General features: G+C 53.6%; 1 protein-coding gene across 1 annotated transcript in view; it reads right to left on the reverse strand.

Annotated features, from left to right (window-relative positions):
- Positions 1-11832: 11832 nt before the first annotated feature.
- LOC128625840 (uncharacterized) overlaps positions 11833-24465 on the reverse strand; it is a 44802-nt gene continuing 32169 nt past the window's right edge. Inside the window, exons 2-5 of the mRNA XM_053655193.1 lie at positions 17288-17368; positions 14490-14654; positions 12341-12767; positions 11833-11993 (exon numbers count right to left, since the gene is read on the reverse strand). Coding sequence (XP_053511168.1) covers positions 11833-11993; positions 12341-12767; positions 14490-14654; positions 17288-17368 — 834 coding nt within the window. The remainder of the gene's footprint in view (positions 11994-12340; positions 12768-14489; positions 14655-17287; positions 17369-24465) is intronic.

The raw sequence follows: 24465 nt of genomic DNA on the forward strand, positions 1-24465 counted from the left end.
GTGTGGAGGAGAGAGGGGACAGAAGTGGAGAGGGCGGCGGCGGCATGTGCTCCTCCCACCGTGGGCGTCTCTCCATCCCAAGGAAAAGTTTGCCTCTTTATTTGGGACTGCCTCTTTTCCTTTCCAGAGGAGGGAGGGGTGGCTCTTTCCTGCTCTCCCCAGCCATCCTCCTGTCCATGGGAAGTTGGCCCCTATCCCCGGCTCTGGCCCACCCCCTCAAGCAGCAGTGAAGGGTGGACTTGGCCCATGACCCATGGCCCACGGCCCACTTGGCCTCCTCTGTGTAGCCCTGACGGCCACGGTGTTCAGACCCACCAGCTCCGCTGCTGCTGGGGGCCCAGGCAAGTGCCCGGCCAGACCCCCGAGGCCCCCGCCCCGCTGAGTGACTGACACAGGCAGAGGCTGCCATTCCAGGGACTGCGGCATGACCCACCCTGGGTCCAGGAGACCCGAAAGCAATCTGGCCCTTGTGCCCTAGGAGGAGCAGAGACTTCCGATCAAGATGGTGTTTGAGGCAGCGTGTTCCGGGAGGGACTTCACAGCCAGGTCACCCTGGACGCCCTGGACACAGACAGAGGCTCGCCGGTCGGCAGATGGAAGGGCGCTAGGAAAATTGGTGGGCCACCGCCCTTTTCCGATTCACCTTCTCCCTGCGTGCTGAGCCCCTTACCTGCCCTTTCCTCTCCTCACAGAAAGGGTCAGTTTGAGACAAGCTAACAAGACGTCCTGCTGGGGCACCGAACCCCCTCGGACGCCAGCATCCGAGTGGAGCGCCCACGAAGGTGCCGTCCTCGTCTCCACCTGATCGGTCGGCAGTGACAGGAAGCACGAAGGCTGACTTCCCCTTCTCACGGCCGCCCCTCTGGGGAGTGGGCAGCGGGGGCTGATCTGGCCAAGGGCTCGCCTGGCCCTCCTGCTCCTGGGGAGAAGGTTCCCGCCCCCAGCTGCCAGGCCCGCTGCAGAGGGGCAGCTGAGGGTCTGCCTGACCCACGGCCTGGGTCAGGGGCATTTCCCCAGGCCCACCCGAGACCCTCATCCTTATTCCCGCCCGCGTCCTTCTGCCTCGGTTTCTCTGCAGGCCCTGTGGTGGGCACCCTGCCAGGGCTGCCGTTGCCTAGCCGTCTTTTCTCAGCTTCAGGCTTCCAGGAGACTCCGGTCCAGGCCGGTGCAGCCCGTGTCCAGATCTTCCCACTGCCCCCAGCCTCCTGACCGCCCGCAGTCTGCAGAGCCTGTGCTTCAGGCCTGACCCGGGCACCACCCTCCCTTGCTCAGGCTGGGGGTGGAGTGGTCCTGGCTGCCCCACCAGGCCTTTGTGAGGCTCTTGGGTCATTTCATTGCATTTTGCTCTCAGCGTTTCATGACAATAAGTGGAAAACAGGGGGAAAAACCCCTGCTGGTATTAGTGATGCTGTAACAGTGGAAAATGTTAATGGTGGGGACCTGGACCCACCCGCCACTCCTGTGGCGCCATCTCCGTGAGGGAAGACTCTGACTCACGTGTGGCTTGTCGATGCGGCGTGTTTGGAGAGAGTCCTGGGAACTGACTTCAGAAGCACAGGCCCCGACCTTCAGGCATCCCGGCTCCTCAAAATTTGCAGACCTTCATCCACGGAGCTGGGATGGCACACGCTGAACCATCCCTTGCCTTGTTGGGGTGGGCCGTGCTCACTGTGCTCACTGTGCTCGCTGTGCTCACCGGCACGTGGGGCACTTGGCAACACCCCCCCCCCGTGGTCTCCTTGTTGAGTTCCCTCTCCCTCCTCATCGAAACCTCTGCCTCCACTGAGAGGGGAGATGGGCTCTGAGACGCGAGTCTCCATCATCCAGGTGGCCAGCACCTGCGAATAAACAGGCTTCTTTTATTCACATCGGCACCTGCCTCTCAAGCACTGGCTTTTGTACCTGCCCTTGGGTATAGTTTTTGGCTGCTCCAGCAGGGACTGTGTGGACCCTGGTAAGTCCCGGAGACCCTGAGCAGAGGGTCCCCTGGCAGGGGCGGCAGGGATTTCCCCACAGCCGCCCGGAGGTTGTCGCCTCGGCGACTCGCCCCACCCTCCCTCTCTGGGCTCCGGCGGCCTTTCCTCCCCTTTCTGGTGGCAGAAAGAGGCTCGGCCGGGCTGACGGGCCCAGACGGGGTGAGACCCTGCTGCGCACGGCCTCGAGCCCCTGCCCCCCCCTTTGGGACCTTCACGCCGTCTCGGATTCTGTAGGAATCAACAGGTGCCTCTCAGCCACAGGCACAGGGCCAAGGAAAAAAAAATCCCGGTTCCTCAGAGTGGGATTTGGTGGGAGTGTGCTTTTGGTTTTGGTTTTGGTTTAGCGATCGTTTGCTTTCACAGCTGCACACGCTTTGCCCTTGCCTGCTGGGGTCGCGTGGGGAGGGGCAGAGGCCTGTTTCTCTCCTCCGTCTGAAAGGAGCCTTGGTTCCAGTGTCTTGTTTGCTTTCTTATCTTCCGGAGACTTGGTTTGATCTCTGAGGATTTAGTCAGAGAGCACGCGTCTGTTTAAACTGTCGTGGCTTTGGTTATGGCTCTGTTTCTCTTTGGAGGAGAGCGTCTTGGTCCCAGTCTGGAGTCGTTTTGCCAAAGGTCCAGTGAGTGGGATAAAGTCTCGGATGGCGAGGTTTTCATGTCCCATCCCAAGGGTTCTACCCAGGGTTAAAACTGATGTTTAGAGAAAAAAGGTCTCACTCCCCTCTCAGACAGTGCAGCTCAGAAAAGGAAATGGCAAGGAATAGGCATTTTAAATTCGGCGGCGCAAGCACTGCCCCGTCAGAGTCAACCCCGGTTTTCAGCCTCCTTACGGTTGTTAAGGGCACTAGACAGTGAAACCCCTTAATCTTGAGCACACTAAAGGATGCGGTGATCATCGGGAAAAAATTTTAAGCATATTTGCCAGTGTAAAAAAAAAAAAACCTGTTTCTGAAAGTTATAAAATGTATTCACAAATTCACCAGTTTAAAGAATGCTAATTCCTTAATTTAGCTGTCACTAGAAATTGAAAATTCTAATTAAGTTGGGAAAGAATACATGGTTTTGGTAATAGAAGGTGTAAATTATGGCAATATATTTTGAAGAAAAGAAAGTTGAAAGTGGGTTATTCCAAGTTTGCTTATTTGGAGATGAGTTAGAAGGGCAAACTAAAAGGGGTTATAAAACCCGCACAGGTCCGTGTGGGTCACAGAAAGACGGAGCAGCGGGAAGGAGCAAACAGAATGGCTGAGGGGGTGGGAGTGGATCGAAAACAAGGGACACCCCGAAGAAAAGACCCCGGAGGGGGACTCAGTCAGGGAAATGGAAATGGAGGGAAGAATGAATAGGAGGGAAAGCGAAAGGCACGTAGATGAATGGAGAAGCAATGATCATTTTAATGACAAATGAAAAGGCCAAAAGTTCCCTTTGATTTCCCAAAACCAAGTGTTATTTTCCAAAAGAAACCACAGGTGGGGGACAAATGAATGGATTTCTTCGGTCTGATGTACTTGCGTCTGTAATTCCGAGTGTTATCTTAAAGCGTTGCAAAAGCAACTGGAATTCTTTTGTCCATGTAATTCGACCTGGAGCCATGTTCTCATTCAGAGTCTGTCTCTGGGCCGCTCGGTCGCATTTGCAAAAACACTGCATCTTCACAAAGAGCCATGGAAGGGACTCCGACTTATTCTAAAATATGTTTCTCTGAATCAGTTTTCAGATCTTACCTTTGAAATAGACGGGGATTCTTAGAGCCCTGGGAAATGACGGAGGCAGTGGTGGGGGATCAGGGTCAGCAGTAATGGACTGTGGCCTGAATGAACTAGGATGACTATTGTTCTTTTAACTTCGTTCAAAATATCACTGATTTTTAAAGCAAAACTTGTTTCTTTTCTTAGAGAGAGTTGGTACATTTTGGCGATATTGAAGCATTTATATTTTTCTCCCTACTCGATCCCTCCAGAATTTGGAAAATCTTACTGAGTATTATTATTTTCATGGCAATATGTTTCTTTGTATAAATTCCACACATGTGATTTGTTCCAGTCCCCAATGGAGGATTTATTAGTCAAGACTTTGACTGGAATGTCCACCTGCCTAGGCTCTGAATGTCACGGGCAGCTTCGAGGAGTGAAGTTTGGCTTCCAAGTCTACAGAAGCCCCTCGGGGAAGTCTCCCGGCACGTGGCTCACTCTCGTGGCTCACGGCGGCACGTGGCTCACTCTCGTGGCTCACGGCCGGCACGTGGCTCACTCTCGTGGCTCACGGCGGCACGTGGCTCACTCTCGTGGCTCACGGCGGCCTCCCCAACGAGGAGCGGAGGCTCCTTCCCGGGAGACGGCAAGAAGAACCTCAAGACATTTTGTGGGACCTGCTGGTGTTGCAGGGGGTAGCTTGGCGTCTCTGCCCCGTGGGGCTAATTAGAGTTTAGTCTGACTATTCCTGGTAACACTCCAGCAAAGCAGATTTAAGAGAGCCCGTACGACCAATGGCTATTCCTGTTGTGTTCATGGAAAGAATAAGGCCAAATTGAAACTGGATGTAACACAGTTAATGAATTGGTCTTGATTTGGCCCTGTGAGAATAGCCCTACCTGGTATAGCTCAGTAGACTGAGTGCTGGCCTGAGAAACCAAGGGTCATGGGTTCGATTCCCAGTCAGGGCACATGCCTGGGTTGTAGGCCAGGTCCCCAGTAGGGGGCGCATGAGAGGCAACCACACACTGATATTTCTCTGCCTCTCTCTCTCCCCGTTCTGTCTAAAAATAAGTAAAATCTGAAAAAGAGAAAGAAAACGAGGGCAATTTTAGGATGAAAATTGTGTTTTAATACAATCTGTTTTAGACAGTCATGAACATTAAACTCTGTTTCAGTGAACTATCTATAAAACTTAATTTTTCTCTATGAACTAAACTGGGTTCTAAACTTCTCTAGTTTTCTGAAGTGTCTTGGCTACAACCCTCTGGCTTCCATAGAAATGGGATAAAGGACTGGCCGTGGGGACCTGACCCACCCGCCACTCCTGTGGCGCCATCTCCATGAGGGAAGACTCTGACTCACGCGTGGCTTGTCGACGCTGCGTGTTTGGAGAGAGTCCTGGGAACTGACTTCAGAAGCACAGGCCCCGACCTTCAGGCATCCCGGCTCCTCAAAATTTGCAGACCTTCATCCACGGAGCCGGGATGGCACACGCTGAACCATCCCTTGCCTTGTTGGGGGTGGGCCGTGCTCACTGTGCTCACTGTGCTCACCGGCACGTGGGGCACTTGGCAACACCCCCCCCCCCGTGGTCTCCTTGTTGAGTTCCCTCTCCCTCCTCATCGAAACCTCTGCCTCCACTGAGAGGGGAGATGAGCTCTGAGATGCGAGTCTGCATCTTCCAGGTGGCCAGCACCTGCGAATAAACAGGCCTCTTTTATTCACATCGGCACCTGCCTCTCAAGCACTGGCTTTCACAGCGCAGGCAGCCGGACCTGCTTTCGGTTACAAGGCAATGCGTAGGTCTCACCAACTTAAAATAACCGAGACAGAAACCCAGAAACCGCCTGACAGCTGCTGCCACAGCTCCGCTCAGGGCTGTGGGGGAAAAGCATCGAAGAGCAGAAACGGTGCAAACGACATCAAAGACGGCGAAGCGGAGGCTTCAGTTTAGAACGAAGGGCCACTCCCCCGTGGGTGGCTGGAGGGCCAAAGGTGGCTGCCAGCCACCAGCCAGGGTAGCGGCCCTGAGGCCCCCCCGTGGCCCGGTGTGCAGCCAGCAGGGACCTGGGTGCATCGGCTCAGTCCATGCTTCGGCCGGGACGCCTCGGCTCGTCCTGGTCGGGCGGGGGCTCTGCTCTGGGGACATGCTGTTCCCTGAGGACTGGGACTGAGGGGGCCGTGGGGGAGGAGAGGTCTGCGCTCTGGGTGGGTGGGAAAGGCCATCAGACCCCTGGGGGGTCACCAACCACCCCAGCACCCCCGTCCTGTCTGCAGGATCTTGGATGTGTGTCCACAGAGGGGGCTGGATTCAGGGACAGCGCGCCCCTCCCATTCACCCCTGTTCTCCGCGCCATCTGCCCTCCCCACAGCTTGCCCCCTTTCCCGTTGTGCTCTCCCTCCTGCTCACCCCTTCCCCTCCCCTCACTTCCTTCCTGGTTTCCCTCTTCCCCTTCCCTGTGACCCTTCTCTCATGGAGTGCTGGGCTGGTTGGTGTCCCCACATAGGTGGCCGAAAGGGACACTTGGGCCCTGGAAAGTTCTGAGTTGGGAGGGGGTTGTATAGAGGCAAGTGGGGGACATGGAGCCTGTGGCAGGAGGCAGGGACACAGGGCCCTGAAGACCCTCGCAGTCACCTGGGGTCAGCAGGACCCCAGGAGTTCGGGCTCAGAGCCTGGGGAGGGGCTGGCCCAGGCAAGACGGTCCTAGTACATCTTGGGGGCTGCAGGCACAAGGTGAGCCCCCCGTTGCCTACCAGCCCACTGTGCCGCCATCACACTGTCCTCGCCACCCACGATATCCCCTTCACACTGTCCTTTCCCCGCATGGTCCCTCGTTAGGGACATGACCGGGTCCCTGGTTGGAGAGAGGTGGGAAGGTCAGGGGCTCCTTCGGCCCCCTCGTTGCTGGCCCACCTTCTGCCCCCTGCCTTGTGTCCTGGTCTCACGTGCAGATTTTGGAAGGTGGCATCTGAGGACACTGCCAGGGTGGCTCCTCTCTCGCCCTCACCTCTAGCTTTTTCTAACAAGCAGGTCATGAGCCGGGTCATCAGAGACAACCCAGGACCCAGTTCTGCGGGGACCCGTGAGTCAGTGAGTGCTCTCATGCAGCCACCCTGGGCTCACGAGTGTGAGCACTGGGCCCGTGTCCTCCGCTGCAGCCAGGACGCCGGTGGGGCAGCGCAGGGCCCAGGACGGAGCTCGGTGCCCGTTTTAGGGGCACGACTGTCATGCGTGTCTGCTGTGCAGTGTGAGCCCGCACACGCTCCCGCACCTCAGGGTCCCTGCTGTGCCCGCTGCCACCCTGCTCCCTCCCCCCGGTCAGTGCTCCTGGGGCCAGCCGGCTGTCCTCCATCTCTGTGGCTTTCTGTGTCTGTGACCCATAAATATGGATGACTCGTGTGTGGCCTCTTGGGATGGGCACGTGGCCCGAAGACTTCATCCATGAGCACGTGTCCCCGTGGGCTCCTTTCAGGACAGCAGAGCGCCGGGTGGCTGGGCAGCTGCCTGGTCTTCTCCGTGCGGCTTTGGTGATTTGGGGGACTGTGCTGTGGGGCACAGGGGTGTGCAGCCACCGGCCGTTATCCTGGGAGTGGTCTGCTGTGGCCCTGGGCGCTGCCGTGGGCCCGCACTTGGGGCGCACCCCCCGTATCCGGTAACTGTGGCTGTCATCCACTGCCGGAGGGAAGGAAGGAAGTGAAGGACGCAGGCCAGAGGCTCTACAGGGTGGCTCCCCGCCTTCCGCAGGCAGGGATCTCAGGGGCTGGAGGAGCTCCCCGGGGGCCTCCCTTCCTTCTCTCTGGAGCTTCCAAGGCACCGGGTGACTGGCACACACAGCAGCGGGCAGGGAGGGGAACATGAGCCAGCACAGACGGAAAGTGGGGGAGAAGGAACCCCCCGCCCCCCGCCACGCACTCTCCGGAGGCAGTTTCCATTCACGGAGAAACACAGGAAGCAGGAGGATCATCCTGAAACTGCTTCTGAGGAGGCAGAATGATGTCAGGGACCCGGCCTCCCTATCTGTCCCCATCGGGTGGGACGCTGCCGCTGGCCAGTAGATTCACAGCTACTTCTGAGGTTGGAACAGGAAATGGTTAATAGTGTTTGCAAATAAAAACTTTCTGTTCTATCCTGTTTTTGTAGCACTTCTCAGAAGTTAGAAAAGGGTGCCTAATTTGTCTGCTCAATTCAAGAACCAAATTTTCGAAAAATTAAATGAAGTGTTTCCACCAAGTACTACACACAAGAATGAAGACAGCCAGCGGCCGTTCGCTGGGCGACGGGGGCCTCTGGAGGCCCTCACTTTTCTCCTTTTCTTTTCTTAATAGTAGAAGGCACAACGCCCTCTTTATTCTCTTGGATGACAAACCTCACGCTCAGGAACATTTACATTTTATTTATTTATTTTTTTAAAGATTTTTTTAATTTATCTTTAGAGGGGAAGGGAAGGAGAGAGGGAGAGAAACATCAATGTGTGGTTGCCTCTCGTGAGTCCCCTGCTGGGAAGTGGCCTGCAACCCAGGCATGTGCCTTGACTGGGAATCGAACTGCAATCGTGTGGTTTGCAAGCCCGCACTCAATCCACTGAGCTACACCAGCCAGGGCTGACACTTACATTTTAAATGTTCCCAGAAGGAAAGTGGGAAGGAGCGTCTTGCCGGACAGTGTGCTGTTGGAGTGGCCGCCGTTTTGAGGTTCCTACACGCTCTGGGGCCTGGCTTTCCAGGGTGCAGTTTCCTCTGCAGAGTAAAAGGGAAACTGTGCTTCCTTAGATCTCAGTGGATCACCGTTGCTACATGGTGACCCTCCGGTACCTCCCATCCAGAGAGACAGCAGCTCGTCTGTGGCTCTGGCAACCACCTGAGCGGTGGTTCCATGGGTGGCGAGTGCTCCGTTAATAGGAAGGTGACGCAGCTCAGGAATGAGAGTAATGGAGAGACACCCAGACAGAAGCAAGCGATGGGCGTTTGGAAGAAATGCTCATTCGGAACAGCTGAGTAGGGTCAGCAGCTCACCACCCATGGAAAGATGGAGGTTGGAAGGTGCCAGCTTTGGTCACGGGGACCCTGCCTGGTGCAGGAGCCACTGCACGCTCAGGTCTCGGGGTGATGCGGGTGGGCTGGGGGTTGTGTCCCACATACGAGCAGTTCAGTCTGTTGCTTCTGCTGTTGTGACAGGCAAGACACTGTCTCCAACGGCCTTGTGCAGACCAGCACCAGCCTGGGGCCTCGGGGCCCCGGAGCAGCAGGCCCCCCCTTCCTGACCCTCCCTCCCGTGTGCGACGTCACGGTCGTGGGAGACGTGGGCCTGACCACGTGTGTTCTGCAGGTGTGCATCCCCACCCACCGCACATTTCTTCCACAGCGGCTGCTCCCAGGTGGGTGCGCTTGCTCCTTGGCCACCGTTCCCAAGGTGGTGGCCGGGTCTGTGGCCAAGTCATCTGTGGAGGGCGAGGCTGTTCTTCTCTGTGGCCTTTGCCGGAGCAGACTCTTCCCACCTGGCTGTGTGGGTGGCGGTACGAAACTGTCACCTTGCCCAGGACCACGGGACTCACGCTCAAACGGCCACAGGCGGCACGCCCGGGGCTTCGCCGAATTGCCATCCACGCTTGCCACTCCAGTGTGGTCCGTCACTGCTTCTCCCCCTCCTCATTTCCAAACTTTCCAGAATGCTGTTTGTAGTTTCAAGGTGAATTCACAGTTTAAATTTCCAGATGTGTGTGTTCGTGTGTGCATGTGTTCCTGTGTAAGCGTGTAGGTGTTGCAAGCATGTATTCATGTGTAGGCATGTGCACATGCGTCCAGAGGCTTGGGACCCGGCCTTGGGGTGTCAGCGCCACTCCAGTGGATACCCCCCAACCCCAGAAAATAGCGCCTTAAACACCGGCGGGGCCCTGGTTGGTGCGGCTCAGTGGACCGGCGCTGGCCTGTGAGGCAGAGGGTCCCTGGCTTGATTCCCAGTCAGGGCACACGCTTGGGTTTCCGGCCAGGTCCCCAGTAGGGGATGTGCAAGAGGCAACCACACATTGATGCTTCTCTCCCTCCCTTCCCCTCTTTTTAAAAGCAAATAAACAAATGTTCCAAAAACCCCCAGGGAAGCTAGAAGTGTATTTTCTCTTAAACAAGAAACCCAGAGGTCCGCACGTGGAAGCAGATGGTGACCTCAGCTGCCCTCAAGGACCCGGGGTCTCACCCTTCCACTCCCTCGCCCCTGCCTGCCCTGCAAGGTGAACTGGAGGTCACGAGGTCTTCAGGGGCCGCTTGTCAGAGAGTGGGGGGCTCCGCCTGGCTACCTCGTCTCGTGTTGCAGAACCTGTTCAGAAGCACAGCCCCACGGCCTCCTCTCCTGCCACACTGGGCTGCAAGGCAGAGTCTCGGGGTTGAAAGAGTCAAAGGAAAGTTCCAGAAATAAAAAAACACAGCGAAAACATTACTGCACGTGACTGAATTGGCTGCAGATTGGACAAAGACGAGGACTGGTGGTGAACGAGACGCGGTTGCCGACAGTGCAGGTGAGGGACGGAACCACAGAGACACCTGCCTGGGAGGACTCTGTCCTTCCGGGGCCTTGGTTCCTTCCAGGCGACGGGGATGCGTGTCTGTGTGTCGGAATTCTGGAGCCAGCCATGAAAAACTAGAAACCGGTGAGGCCCTGGACTCACGGGTGGACAAGAGTCCACGACAGGCAGCGCACGGGGTTGGGGGCATGGGAGGTGTGTCGGCCCCAGGGCGGCCGGCTCAGACCGGTGACTGGAGGAGCCGGACGAGGGGCCACCGTCTCAGGGCCACCCAGCTGTAGGGAGGGCGCAGAGGGGCCCTGTGTGCGCCTGTCACCTGTCAGAGGGGGTGGGTGGGGGCTGTGGTTTTAGAATCTGGACACTCTTGCCCCGCAGGCGCCGAGCCCCTAAACTGAGGACCCAACACACCTGCCTGCGGGCACGAAGGGCACCCAGTGGAAGTGAGAGCTTCCACTGGCTGGGAGAGGGGGGCCCTATTTGGGGGGTTGCCCCCTGGTTTGGCCCAGGGGCTGTTGGGCACAGTCTGAGGAACCCCTGGGAGGGTGCTCTGCCCCCGCCTCTGGCCACTGTACCCGTGGGTGCTGGGACGAGGCCTTGCTGAGCTGGCAGGGGGTCCCCAGCGTCCTGTGGTCCGACCTGGTCATCTTGCCAAAGCCGAGCGGGAGTTTTGTGGCTTTCATCCCATGTGACTTCTTGTCAGCAGCCTGCTGCCCAGCAGAAAGGCTGCACTGGTATCCCCTCCAGTGACATGGGGGCTTCACAGGCATGTGACAGCCCTGCCCCCATGTGGCCCTTGTCCTGAGGACGCTTCCTCAGCCATTTTTCCCCAAAGGTGACCTTCCTTTGGTTCTCATTTGAGTCCTCCGGCCCCTTCCCCTCTCTGCTCAACCACGGCCCTTTCTTTCCTTGCCCCCTTTTCCCTCGTCACCCTGACAAAACACCGCCACCTGAAGCTCCTGAAGCTCAGACAGAACTGGAAGAGTCGGGAGAGGCCAGACCCACGGCACAGGAAGCCCAGAGCAGCAGCCTGGTTGGGTCTTGGTCCCGGCACTGCGGGGGTGGGCTCCGGGCCGCCCTCAACGCAGGAGCAGGGCTGCAGGGGCCTGGCTTCTCCGAGGTGCCGGCCTCAGGCCTTTTAAACAGGGGTGAAGCTATGTGTTTATGCTGCAGGCGTTTTTACGTAAATGTACATTTATACGCAGTAGAAAGTTTGGAAATATTTGCAGGGATACACGTTCGTTCAATCAACCTCCTTGCTGCAGCTTCGTCTGTGGGTGTGAAGAGACCGAGGCGGGTCAGGCTGTGCACAGCCGCCTGGGAAACGACAGGGGTTTATTCCAGGAGTGAGCACGGGACCGTCCGTGACGGGGCGAGCCAAACACCAGGCACAGGGCGACCGGAGGAGACCGGAGATGAAAGCTTTCATGCACATGAGCAGGGGCTGTGAATGGATCGGCATGGGGGGTGGGGGGCTGGGGGCGGCGATGGGGAATTTCATTGTTTTGGGTGGTTTCCCCTTTTTATTTATTTGTTTCTAATTTTTCCTAGAAATGAAAATGTGTTGCTTGCGCAATGAAACGTATTCAAAAGGACAAGAAGAAAAAACCTGTGTCTGGGCCTGGCCGGTTGCCTTAGAGACTGGACCACCCCCTAGGCAGCAGGTGGGTGGCCAGGAGGGGCTGGAGCGGGCAGCCCTCGGTCCACACTTCGGAGCGGCACCGGCACGGACAGGGTGGGTTCCTGGGCTGGCCCCTTAGCCAGGCTGCTGGCCAAGAGGAAGCCGGAGGACCCAGGACAGACGGGAGCTGGTCCTGGGAGAGAACCTGGTCTCCGGGCCCCTGGATAGTGGCCGTTTCCAGTAGCGGCTGAGGGTGCTTTCGAGGTGGAGGGGCCTCCGGGGAAGGAAGGGGCTGAAGGCTGCCTGGTCACTGGTGCGAGGGTGGCCCTGAGTCCCAAGGCCAGGCTGGGTGTGTTCTGACCCCTGAGACCTGAGCACAGGGGCCTGTGTCTGGCCGGGTCCTGTCCCCCAACAGGTGGGTCGTTCTCCCTCCGCCAGGTGCTTCTGCCCCCTCCTGGGAAGGGGTGGGGGCAACGCCTGTCTGGTGGTCCTTCTCCACAGCAAGGCCACGCCCTGCCTGGCAGGAGCCCTGGAGCCCACTTGGGCCTGTGGGGGAGGGGCGGGCCGGCGGGACGCTTTGCAGCTGCCTGGGCAAGGAGGGCTCTGCCCGCTCACTGCAGCATCTCCTGGTTTCCATGGCAGTGCTGACTGGAGCAGGGGATGGGCCATGAAGGACCAGAAGAGGGGAGCTGTTTCCCTCCTGGGAGGAGCTCAGTGGGAGGCCAGTGGGAACCGCCATCTTCATCGTCATGACAACAGCCACCAGACCTGACAGGGACCCACCCAGGGAGCCCTTGCAGGCCTCATGGCGGCCTGGGAGGGGTCTGTAACGGGCTGCGGGCCAAGCAAGCTGGGGATCGCTGGTTTTCCCGGGTTGGAGATGCAGATTTAAACACATGCCATTCCCACAGCCGTCGTGAGGAACTGCTGCCGGCAGGCGAGGGCGCTGCTGAGCGGGTTTTCTGTTCTGCAGAGACACCGGGGGCGGGACAGTCACAGACAGACCGACTCTCCAACACTGAGGTCGCGGCCACGTGCAGCCTGTGAGGTGCTCATTCATTAAATTTAAATAGTGATGGATGTTTGGCTCCTTGGGTCACTCTCCCTGCAGGTGTCCCCGGCCACTTGTGACACAGAGTGATGCCACTGCGGGGACAATTCCACCGTTGCCCCAAGAGGCCTTCCTCAGAAACATGCAGGGGGACCTCAGACGCCAGTGGTTCCCACGCCTGCGTGCACGTGCCTCACAGGGGCCGTGCTCCTGGGACCCAGGGCCCTCCCACCTGCCCCGGGACACCAGCACCTTCAGCGTCCAGGGAGCTGAGCAGCTGCCCTGCTCTTTCATGCCCGGGAGTGGGGGTGGGGCCCCCATTCCATGCTTCAAGACAACGTCTCGTGGGCGCAGGGCGTCCCCGGTCATCGGAACCCCCTTCCCTGCTCACCCCACTTTTCTGTCTCCCGCACTGTGCCCGTCACCCAGCCCCGCCCCCAACTTCATTTCTTCCTCACCTGGTTCTCCCCCTGGGATTCCTGACAAGACCGGGCAGATGCTTTTCCTGCCCTCACTGGGACCCACAGAGCTATCTTTGGCTTTCGGTGACATTTCTTCAGGGCAAGGAAGCCCCCAGTAACAAGGTGACAGAAAGCAGCAGGGTGACCCTGCGTGTGTCGGGCCAGGCCAGCCCCCCGCCCAGTCATGGTGCCCATCTAATGAAGAGGTGTCTGCTCCTCAGACTGTGAGCACCTGCGTCTGGTCCCTATACAGATGGGGGGTCGAGTCACGGAGCTCGAGCCAGTCCGACTCTGCGCCTGACAGGACAAGGAGCGTGGTTCGGGTGGGGGGCACGTTGCCCTCCGCTCCACGCTCTGCCCTCTCCTCCGGGGCCCCAGTGCGCCCGCTGCTGGTGGGGTTGGTCTCTGCCCACATGCACATTCCGTTCCACAGGCAGTGGGACGTGGACAGCTGCCTGGGGCTGACGAAGGTGCCAGCTGGGCCTGCCAGACACCTGGGACACCTCCAGGCGAGCCTGCTGACCCCAGGGCTCTTCCTCAGCAAGTTGCCCGGTTCGTCCTGCGGAAGTGCTGCCAGCAGAGCATCCACTCTCCTGCTGCCTGAGGTCTGCTTTGGGGACCACTGTGAAACCTGTGACCTGTGCTTCTTCCAGAAGCCCCCAGACCCTACCTGGGGGCCCAGGGCGAGAGGCCCCAGCACCATGCAGGCCGTGCAAGGTGTGCCGGCACGCCCCCTTCCAGGGCGACCACCGCCTCGGCAAGGACGCAGGGCCCTGGCACGTGTGGGCGGGGCTGCGTCTGCCCCGGAGGGGTTCTCGCAGTGAGGCTGCCCCTCAGGGGCTGCTGACCATCCACAGGGGCTCCAGTCTCGGGGCCCCGCCCAGCAGCCTGGGTGCCCAGGTCAGTGTCAGAGCCACACCCTCCACAGCAAAGGCCACAGGCTCAACAGCATCGTCCGTCCAGGTCGGAGGGTTCATCTCTAAGTGCTGTGCCTCCCGCTCCCACCAGGACAGTTCTGACCCAGTGGCAGTGACAGACCCTTGGGAGAGGCTGCCCCACCCAGGTCACGAATCTGGGGCCTCATGGAGAAGGAGAGGGCTCGCCTGCTTCCCCTTGTCCTTGGCCAATACTATCCAGGGCCAGACTCCCCCCAGATCTCAGGCGCTCCTTCACCCACCTTCCCTTTGGCCCCAGACAGGTGGTGAGGGCGGGCACAGGGCCACAGCTGCCCCTCCGAGAGCCAGGCACCCTCACCACCCTCTCCGTCTTCAGCGTCATGAGGCGCAGGGCCTGCTTGGGGGCGGCCACGACAGGATCGTCCATGGGTGAGGAGGCCTCGGTCCTGCAGGGAGAAGGACTTCTTGGAGGAGGAAGACAAGATGGCTCGTGCCGGACACATTCCGACACCCATGAAGTGGTCTGCTTCCGCCGGGCACGTCTGGCCCGACAGCCCCCAGCAGCAGGTGTGCGCAGAGCCTTCTCCCCTCCCTTCAGGGTCCCCGCTGCGCCTCTCCATCCAGCAGGGCTGTCAGGGTACCGGGCAAAGCACTGCTCACTCCTAGCTGAGACCTCCCCACAAGGGCCCAGCACTCCCTCTGTGTTCTTCCTCTTTTTAAAAAAATGTGTAGTTTTTAGTTTTTATTTTTTTTAATATATTTTACTGAGCGTGGGCCTGACAACCAAAGCATTGCTGGTTCGATTCCCAGTCAGGGCACATGTCTGGGTTGCAGGCCAGGTCCCCAGAATGGAGTGCAACCACACATTGATGTTTCTCTCCCTCTCTTTCTCCTTCCCTTCTCCTCTCTCTAAAAATAAATATTTAAAAATATATACATTTTATTGATTATGCCATTACAGTTGTCCCATTTCCCTGTCCTTCATTTCCCTCCACCCTGCACACCCCTCCCCCACCATCCCCACCTTTAGTTCATGTCCATGTGTCACAAGTTCTTTAGCTTCTCCATTTCCCACACTACTCTTGCCCTCCCCCCTATTTTCTACCTACCATCTATGCTACTTATTTTCTGTACCTTCTCCTCCCTTCTCCTCCTCCCATTCCCCTGTTGCTAACCCTCCATGTGATCTTCATTTCTGTGGTTCTGCTCCTGATCTAGCTGTCCTCTTAGTTTGCTTTTGTTTTAGGTGTGGTTGTTAATAACTGAATTTGCTGTCCTTTCACTGTTCATCTTTTTTATCTTCTTTTTCTTAGATAAGTCCCTTTAACATTTCATATAATAAGGGCTTGGTGATGATGAACTCCTTCAATTTGACCTTATCTGAGAAGCATTTTATCTGTCCTTCCATTCTAAATGAAAACTTTGCTGGATAGATCAATCTTGGTCGTAGGTCTTTGGATTTCATGACTTGGAATACCTCTTTCCAGCCCCTTCTTGCCTGTAAGGTCTCTTTTGAGAAATCAGCTGACAGTCTGATGGGAACTCCTTTGTAGGTGACTGTCCCCTTAGCTCTTGCTGCTTCTAGGAGTCTCTCCTTCATTTTAATCTTGGCTAATGTAATGATGATGTGCCTTGGTGTGTTCCTTCTTGGGTCCAACTTCTTTGGGACTCTCTGAGCTTCCTGGATTTCCTGGAAGTCTATTGCCTTTGTCAGATTGGGGAAATTCTCCTTTATTATTTGTTCAAATAAGTGTTCCACTTGTGGCTATTCCTTTCCCCCTTCTGATACCCCTATAATTCAGATGCTGGAGCGTTTAAAGATGTCCTGGAGGTTCCTAAGACTCTCCTCATTTTTTTGAATTTTGTTTCTTCATATTTTCCTGTTTGGTCATTTTTCCTTCCTTCTGGTTCACTCCCTTGATTTGAGTCCCAGTTTCCTTTTCATCACTATTGGCTTCCTGTGCAATTCCCTTCATTTCAATTAGTTTAGCCTTCATATGTTCCTCTAATTTGTGACTAAAATCAACCAGTTCTGTGAGCATCCTGATCACCAGCGTTTTGAACTGTGCATCTGAAAGTTTGGCTATTTCTTCATTGCTTAGAGTTATGGGCTCTGGGGCTTTGAGATCTTGTTCGTACCCATTAAGTATGAGGAGTGGAGCCTTAGGGGTGGGGCGGGGCCTCCAGGGCGGGTCGCTGGGTTGTGACGCTGTGTGTGTGGGCGGGGTCAGAGCCGGGAAATGGCGGCCCTCTCTGCTGCCTCCCGTCGCTGGGACCTGCTAGGTCCGTCTCACTGCCCACTCCCTCGCCGGTCTATCTGCGCAGGAATGTGCCAGCACAGTCAAGCCGCCGCCCTGCGCGCTGGCCGGATCTGCCGGTTGCTCACTGGGTGGCGCTCACTGGACCCGCCCTTTGCAACCCCACGCCTGGGATCCCCGAGCCTGCGTCCGTCTGACCGAGTTTTCCTGTGCAACCCCGCTCCGCCAGCTGCTGGTTTCGCCCCTCTTACCGGTCAGGCTGAAGAATTCATTCTTATCAGACTTCCGAATAGTTCAATTTTCTGTGTTCTAGCTGTGTTTTCTGTTGCTATTATTTAGTTGTCTCTAAACTTGGTTGTGTGAGGAAGCACAACGTCTCCACCTATGCCTCCATCTTGGCGGAAGTCCCTCTTTTTATTTTTTTTTCTCTTTTTAAAAGATTTTATCTATCCATCTATTTATAGAGAGGGGAAGGGACAGAGAGGGAGATGTGTGGGAGAAGCCTGGGGCGGCTGCCTCTCCCACAAGCCCCGACCAGGGACCTGACGCGCCCCAGGCCCGCGCACAGACAGGCCAGGGCTGTGCCTCTGTTCGCGTGACCCTGCAGTGGTTCCCACGACACCCCCTGCGGTTGGTCCCCAGCCGTCCCATGTATCCAGGAGCTTGTATGTGTTACACTCCAATAGAATAAAAGTTAAAAACAGAAAACCGAGCAGCATGCTGGGCTGACGAGGCCACCGTCCAAGAGAAGGTTGTGATGGGGGTGGCGGTGGGCCTGGTGTACCGGTGGCATTAAGGTCCTGACTGCGTCATTGTCCCACCTGTGTGGCCGTGACTCGCCTCCCGGTTGTGTCTTCACGGTCACCTGCCTTGTGTTTGTGGGTCCCGCTACCCTCCGCTGGCTGCAGGCAGAGGTGGATGGTTCACTGAACTGGACAGGGACGCTCAGTCCTTTGACCCCTGTGGGTGATGCAAGGCCCTCCTGGCAGCTGGTCGCTCCCTCAGGCTGTGTCTGCTGCTGTTGCCACAAGGTTTAACAGTTTAAGCGAAGTAACCTAAAGTAACATTCCACGAATGCTGCACTTTTCATAAATTTCTTGCCTATCATCCATTTTATCACTCTAAGACCCTGTTTCCCAGACTCCCAAAGGTCCTGTATACCTGATATCACTTCATTGTCTGGTATTCAGTTGTACCGATGCATGTATTAAATGTTGAATATCTTGTATTCATCCGATTATGTTATTTTAATTATTATCCCACAAATGTCAGATCCAACAAAGTTTGTGGAAGATAATCCCTCTTTGATCCCCCACAGTTTGAAAAGCTGGTGGTGCAGGATGGTGGTGACACGGTGACAACTCCCGAAGCTGTTGCAGCTGAGAGACCGTGGACGTCTGCCCTCCAAGGTCAGCATCCTTTTTGTTCACTTGGTGTTTCGGCCTATTCCTGCTGGGTTTGGCAAGATTCTTAAGTTTGCGTTTGGAGAGACAAGGGTTTTATCCCATTGGATCACAGGGTTGTTTACAATGGGAGGATCCAGTTCACCTTTTGCCTCTGGCCTCTGTCAACAGGCGCCCAGTGTCTGGCTCCAACTCCAAATTCTGGCCATGGCATCCTGGTTACAGATCAGCATCCTGGTTAGAAGTCTGTGTTCTGTGTCCAGGGCCTGTACTTCACAGTCAAAATGTATTCAGTTGTGTGTCTGCAGTCTTGTACCTCTTAGGATGTGGCTTTGTGTCCTGGGTTCACATGCGAGGTTCATGTGCAGATGAACATTTAGGCTTTGGTGTATAGAATCTGGCATTAGAAATGTCTGATGCTAATCCCTGGCATCTGGTGTTTGGCCTTTGGACTTTTTGGACTCTCTCCGGTGAGGGCACATGGCTTTGGGTTTGGAGATTTGGGCCTGGGGTCCAGGTTTTTGAGTCAAAGGTCTGTGTCCAGGATGCTGAGTTTGGCTCTGGCATCTTGTGTCTGTCAACAAATGGTCATTGTGTTAAATTCACCACCAATATGAGTCCCCAAGTGTATGGAGTTGAGGCAGGTTGGTAAAAAAAAGCTATGGTAGTGGAATGGGAAAAGTGGGTTTGATAGCAAAGTAACAACAATGAATTACAGCCCATAATAAATCTGAGGATCTTATCTTCCCTGACCAAGGGCATTTGAAAGCAAATGGTTCACACATTCCAGACCATGCAGGGGAAGACCCACCTCAGTCCCAGCCCTTCTCTGGTGACTTTTCTGAAGGAGAAAGTCACCAGAGCAGGACCCTGATCACCCTGTATGCTCACTTTTTTGCATGAGCACATCAAAGGCCCCACCTGGAAAGCTGAGTTCTACTGGAATATTCTTCCAAGACCTCCTCTAAAGTCCTCAACCTTAGAAAAACCCCTTAAGACAAAGAACCCAGCATGCAGTGTTAGTGGAGTGGACATGCGCCTTCCCTTCTCCTCTTCCCTTAGCCCCGTGTCCTTGCTTTGCTTCTCCTTATCTCCGAAGGTCCCAGGAGACCTGCAGGCAGGGGAGCAGCGGGCAGCGGCAGCTCGTCCCGGGCTCACCCCTGATCCTGTCTCCAAGGACCCTCTTTGTGTCTGACTCTTTCGCTTCCCAAGAAGGAGCTCCGCCTGTGCTCACTCGTGTGCTGTGATGTCACCTCTTCTATCTGAAGCCCTTTCTTTGTGTCACTGTCCTGACATGTAATATACAAACTCTCAAAATTCCCTAGCTTTGTGTTGTGACATTTTTACTACATGAAGTCAAGAATCTACACACATGAGACCTTGCCAGGGCAAGCCTGCCTTGGGTCCAGTACCTTTTCAATGACAGAACAACCAAATTTTGTTTATTCAGTTACCTGTGGATGGGCATTTGAATACTTTCTACCTTTCAGTTGTTGTTAACAGTGCTGCTATAAATAATCATGTATAAGTGTGTTATAACATCTGTTTTTAATTCCTCAGATATATATTTTGAAGTAGAGTTATTGAACACAGTAGGGTAATTTTTTTAAAGGAAATGCCAAACCATTTTATACAAGATCTGCAATATTTTACATTCACAAAAGAAATGGTCAATCGTTCTAATATTTGTCTGTGATCATAAACATGTCTCAGTTTTGCCTTCTCATTATAGCTTCTGGAGTGTCTGGGAAGAGGTACCTATCGCACCATGATTTACCAATTGAACATATTCTCCGGTGTTTTTCTTTTCTTTTTTTTTTTTTAATTTTATTTATTTATTTTTATAGAGAGGGGAAGGGAAGGAGAAAGAGTGGGAGAGAAACATCAATGTGTGGTTGCCTCTCGTGAGTCCCCTGCTGGGAACTGGCCTGCAACCCAGGCATGTGCCCTGACTGGGAACCGAACTGTGATACTCTGGTTCGCAGGCCCATGCTCAATCCACTGAGCTAAGCCAGCCAGGGCTGTTTTTCTTTTTTTTAGCACTAGTATGAATGTCTCCTCTTTGGAAGGGACTATTGAAGTTTTTTACAAATATAGATGTCTGCCTTGGGGTGGTATGGCTCAGTGGATTGAGCACTGGCCTGTGAACCAAAGAGTCACTGGTTCGATGCCCAGTCAGGGCATATGCTTAGGTTTCAAGGCAAGTCCCCAGTAGGGGGCACATGAGAGGCAGCCAAACATTGATGTTTCCCTCTTTTTCTCCTTCCTAAAAGTAAATAAATAAAATGTTTAAAATAATATAGGTGTCTCCTCATTGTTGAGTTGTAAAGTTCTTTGTTGTGGAAAAAAGAGTTTTTAAAAAATTTTATTTAGTTATTTTTCAAGTACAGTTTTTTGTCTATTTCTCCCACCCCAGCCCCCCCGCCCCTTCTCTCCACCTCCCTCCCATTCCCTCCCCCCAAAAGAGTCTTATTAAAAGTATAATGTGCAACCATTTTCAATTCTGTGTGCGGTCTTCTCACTTTGTGAATAGCTTATCCTGCTATCCAGAACTTTTTGATCAGGAGGACACCACATTTACTCATTTACGTTCATCTATTTTGCTTTGGAAGAGAAAGCCTTGTATGCCAGCAGCAGCCTCCTCCATCTCATGTCTAATGTGCGTCATCATTGCAACATTTACTTTGTTTGATTTAATATAATATCTTTTAAGAGAAACCTGCTTTATGTTTTTAGACATTAGATGTTTAGGTTGCAAAGGTTTACAGGTTTAAATAGGAGGACACGCTGTTCTCTGTGCTATGATGTCCAGAGTCAGGCAACTGGACTCAGGGACAGGCTTCGGACACCTGGTCAGGTGTCGGGTGTGTGGCACAGTTAGGAGTTAACGTTAGGGGTTGGGGTGCGGTTGGTAGCACAATTTGTTTTTAACTACCTTTGAAACTTTTTTTGACTTTATTGTGACAGCTGTCATCTCAGCACGCATTAAAAAATCTGACCAGAACTCCTGAATATTCGTGTGGCCATTTTCATATTGAAGATGGATGAACATAGCAACATTATTGGCACATTAGGCATTGTCATTTCAAGAAAGATGAAAACACAACTGAAATTCAAAAAAAGGTTTGTGGTGTGTATGGAGAAGGTGCTGTGACTGACCGAACGTGTCAGAAGCGGGATTGTGAAGTTTCATGCTGCCGACTTCTCCTGTGCAGTTGCCCCCTGGGTCCCATAGACCAGTTGCTGTGGAGAGCCATCCAGTCCAGACGTTAACTGAGGACAGACCACATCGTGGCAGGTGGTAGCAGGTGACATACTCAGAGTAATGTCATCAATAGCACTGAGAATCCTTTGCTCTAGCATGGTTACGTTAAGTGCTTTGATGTTTGGGTTCCACAGAAGTTAAGCAGGGAGGAGGGGGAAACCTTCTTGAACAGATTTCCAAGTGCCATTTTCTACTGAAACGTAAGGAAAACCAATTCCAAGACCAACTGGGGAGGAAGAATGAAGTGTTGATGGTTGACACTAGTGTGGAACAGGAGAGATTGGGGGCACATGGAGGGAACCACCCCCATCCACTCCAAAGGGCGGTCTGCATCCACAGGAGGTGGTGCTGTGTCTACAGTGGGGTCATTAGGGAGTCCTGTCGTGGGAGCTCCTCACCAGGAACCAGGCGGTTCCTTCCAGCAAGTACTGCTCTGCCTCAGACCAATGGAAAGCACCACCTGAGAGAAAGATCCTGAATATGTCAGCAGGAGACACGTGATCTTCAGGCAGGATAAGGCGAGGACACATGTTTCTCTGTGGTGACCAGGAGAAAACGGTTGCAGCCTGGCTGTTCTGATTCATCCACAGCACTCACCCACCCTGCACCTTTGGATTTCCATTTATTTCAGCCTTTCCAAAATTTTCTTAATTGAGAAAAATTTCCATTCTGTGGAATGGTACCTGGGAGATTTCTCTGCTCCGAAGTATAAAATGTGGTGGGAAGATGGAATGGGGAAGTAGCCTGAAAGATGGCAGAGGGCAGTGGAATAAAGCGGTGAATATACTGTCTTGTCACGTTGTTGGGGAAAATGAAAAATGTGCCCGCCATTGCATCTCACAGTAAAAACCGAACGAACCTGGTGGCCAGGCCCATAGCACAGTCTGTGTTCTGAGTGTGCATCTCTGCTGTCTCCTTGTGGTCATATTGAGGAATGACATCTTAATGCAGGTCAGCAGGAAAAGTGGTTGATTCCAGTGGAGAATCAGTGAGTTTTGATGGCAGTGGTATTTCCAAGTGCATTTGAAAATGTTTAAATGTAAGGGCTGTCTGGGTACCTTGTGACTGCTTTCTAGATTAAGGAAAAATGGAGAAATAAACGTGACTCATGTGACATTTGTTGGAAGTGGCTTTGTACATAATACAGTGAGGTTTTTAAAAGTTCCAAGTGTGCTTGAAAATTGTTTATAATTGGCTTTGTCTGTTGCAGCTTTCTTAAACAATGAGAAAAGTAAAATTTATTCAAAGTTTTTCACCTGGACGTAAAAAAAAAAGCGCTATCACTTCACGTACGTGCCCCTCCAGACATGTCTGCGGGCTCGTGTCCTCCACTGTGCCTGGACTTCATTTACTGTTTTAGGTTCCTCGTGCAAGTGCAGAACTTGTGCATTTCCACTTCTGTTTCTAACATGTGCATTTAAGGGTGAAGATTTCTTTCTGAAGTTTTGGTGCATAATGTTTTTAGACTCGTTCAGCTCATTATTTTGTAACTCAAATAGTGGTTCATTTTGGAGGTTATTCATGAGTCTATTTCATAAATACCAAGCAGCAGAACTTTCCAGTCACCCACTTTCAGTGAATTCCAGCTTAAGTGCTATGAGAGCAAAACACACACTCTACATGATCTCAGTGCTGCGATGCTGGGTGAAGCCTGCTTTATACCTGATTGGCCAAAAAGATAGTTTGCCCCCCAACACCCCCGCCTTCATCCCCCATCTCCCCACCCCCGTCACGTGGCTCTGGTTCCTGTACTTGTCTTTAATTTCATTCAAAACCATTTTTTATACTGTATCATGGGAAATGTATCAGTCAAAATTGTTGAGTGTTTGTGTGGCCATTTTCATATCTAAGGTGGATGAGCATAGTAATATTTTTGGTACATTAGGCTTTGGTATTTCAAGAAGGGTGAAAATGGTCTGTCAGGAGTGGTTTGCAGAGTTTCTTATGGGAGGTTTCTCACGTGGAGATGCCCCGGGGCAAACAGACCAGTTGTAGTGTAGAGCCATCCAGTGCAGATGTTCCCTGAGGACAGACCACGTGAGGCCACGTGGGACACAGGCTACACACTCAAAGCACCTGAATCAGTTGTTGAAAATCGTTTGCACCAGGATGGTTATGGTCATTGTTTTGGTGTTTGGGTTCCACATCAGTGAAGTGGGGAAAAAAAACCAACCACCATTCTTGACAGCATTTCCACGTGGGATTTTTTTCAGAAACATAAGAAAATTCTGTTTCTGTTTCCAAGACAAATTGCGATGGTGGATGAACATTTGATACTTTACAGTAACATGGAACTGGAGAGATGGGTGGGGGCAAAAGAATGGAACCATCATCTGCCATTCAAAAGGGGGGTCTTTATCCAAAGAAAGTGTTGTGTAAATAGTAGGTTAGGGTTAAGGTTAGGGTCAGGGTCAGGTTTAGGGTTAGGGACCCTGTGTGTGGGCCCACACTCACCCTGCCCTTAGTGTCAAACCAACTATCAGGTTGAAGTGAAATGACCAGGGTAAGGCCAGACCATGGAAAATAGGTGAGCAGTGGGTGGATGCAGGGGGCTGAGGGGTGTTTGAAGTGAGTGGGGACAGGGAGCAGCCGCAGCCGGTCTGTGAGGAGCTGCAAAGGGCGCTCAGACTCTGTGCGGTAGGAGTGTGAGGTCTCCACGTAAGTGAGCCATTCCTGTGGGACCACTTATCGTGAGCACATCATCTAGACCAGGTTGGGAGCATGCAAGTTCTGGTCCCAGTTCAGTGAGCATTGCCAGGGCCAGCCTCACAGGCTCTCAGGAGGCAAAGCCGAGTCTGAAGTCTAGGTACTTCGGTGGTAAATGTTGTGAGATATAAAAATGAAAAATGTTACAATTGACAAAGCAAAGACCCTGGGAGGCTTCTTCCATGTCCAAAAGAACGTAGCTTGTAAATGGCAGGCCCAGGCTCACATCACGTTTAGATGAAAAGGTTAGGAGTTTCCCCCGTCAGAACTGCTGCAATGCACACGAAGAAGTGCAAGTGAGGAAAGGAGCCATTTTGGTCTAAACAGTTAGAAATTTTTTCCTGCTGACTGTCAAGAGACCCAGCTGGATGACTAAAGAGAAGGCTTCTGGTGTCCCCACAACAGTCTAGATTATTATAACTCAATCCTTACAAATATGCTACATATAATTGTTTATAACTCCCTAAAACAATTTCATGTTTTTCTCTGGTACTTTTTCTCTGAAGTGAAAATGGCTCTGTTTGTTGCAGCTTACTGAAACTATACAGAAAAGTGAAGTTAACTGAAAATCCTACCCCAAGGGACACTAACTGCTACCACTTTAAGTGCATCCCCTCCCAGACGT

The sequence above is a fragment of the Artibeus jamaicensis genome, unplaced genomic scaffold (assembly GCF_021234435.1).
Source record: "Artibeus jamaicensis isolate MK-2021 breed Jamaican fruit bat unplaced genomic scaffold, CSHL_Jam_final contig_944, whole genome shotgun sequence".
NCBI lineage: Eukaryota > Metazoa > Chordata > Mammalia > Chiroptera > Phyllostomidae > Artibeus > Artibeus jamaicensis.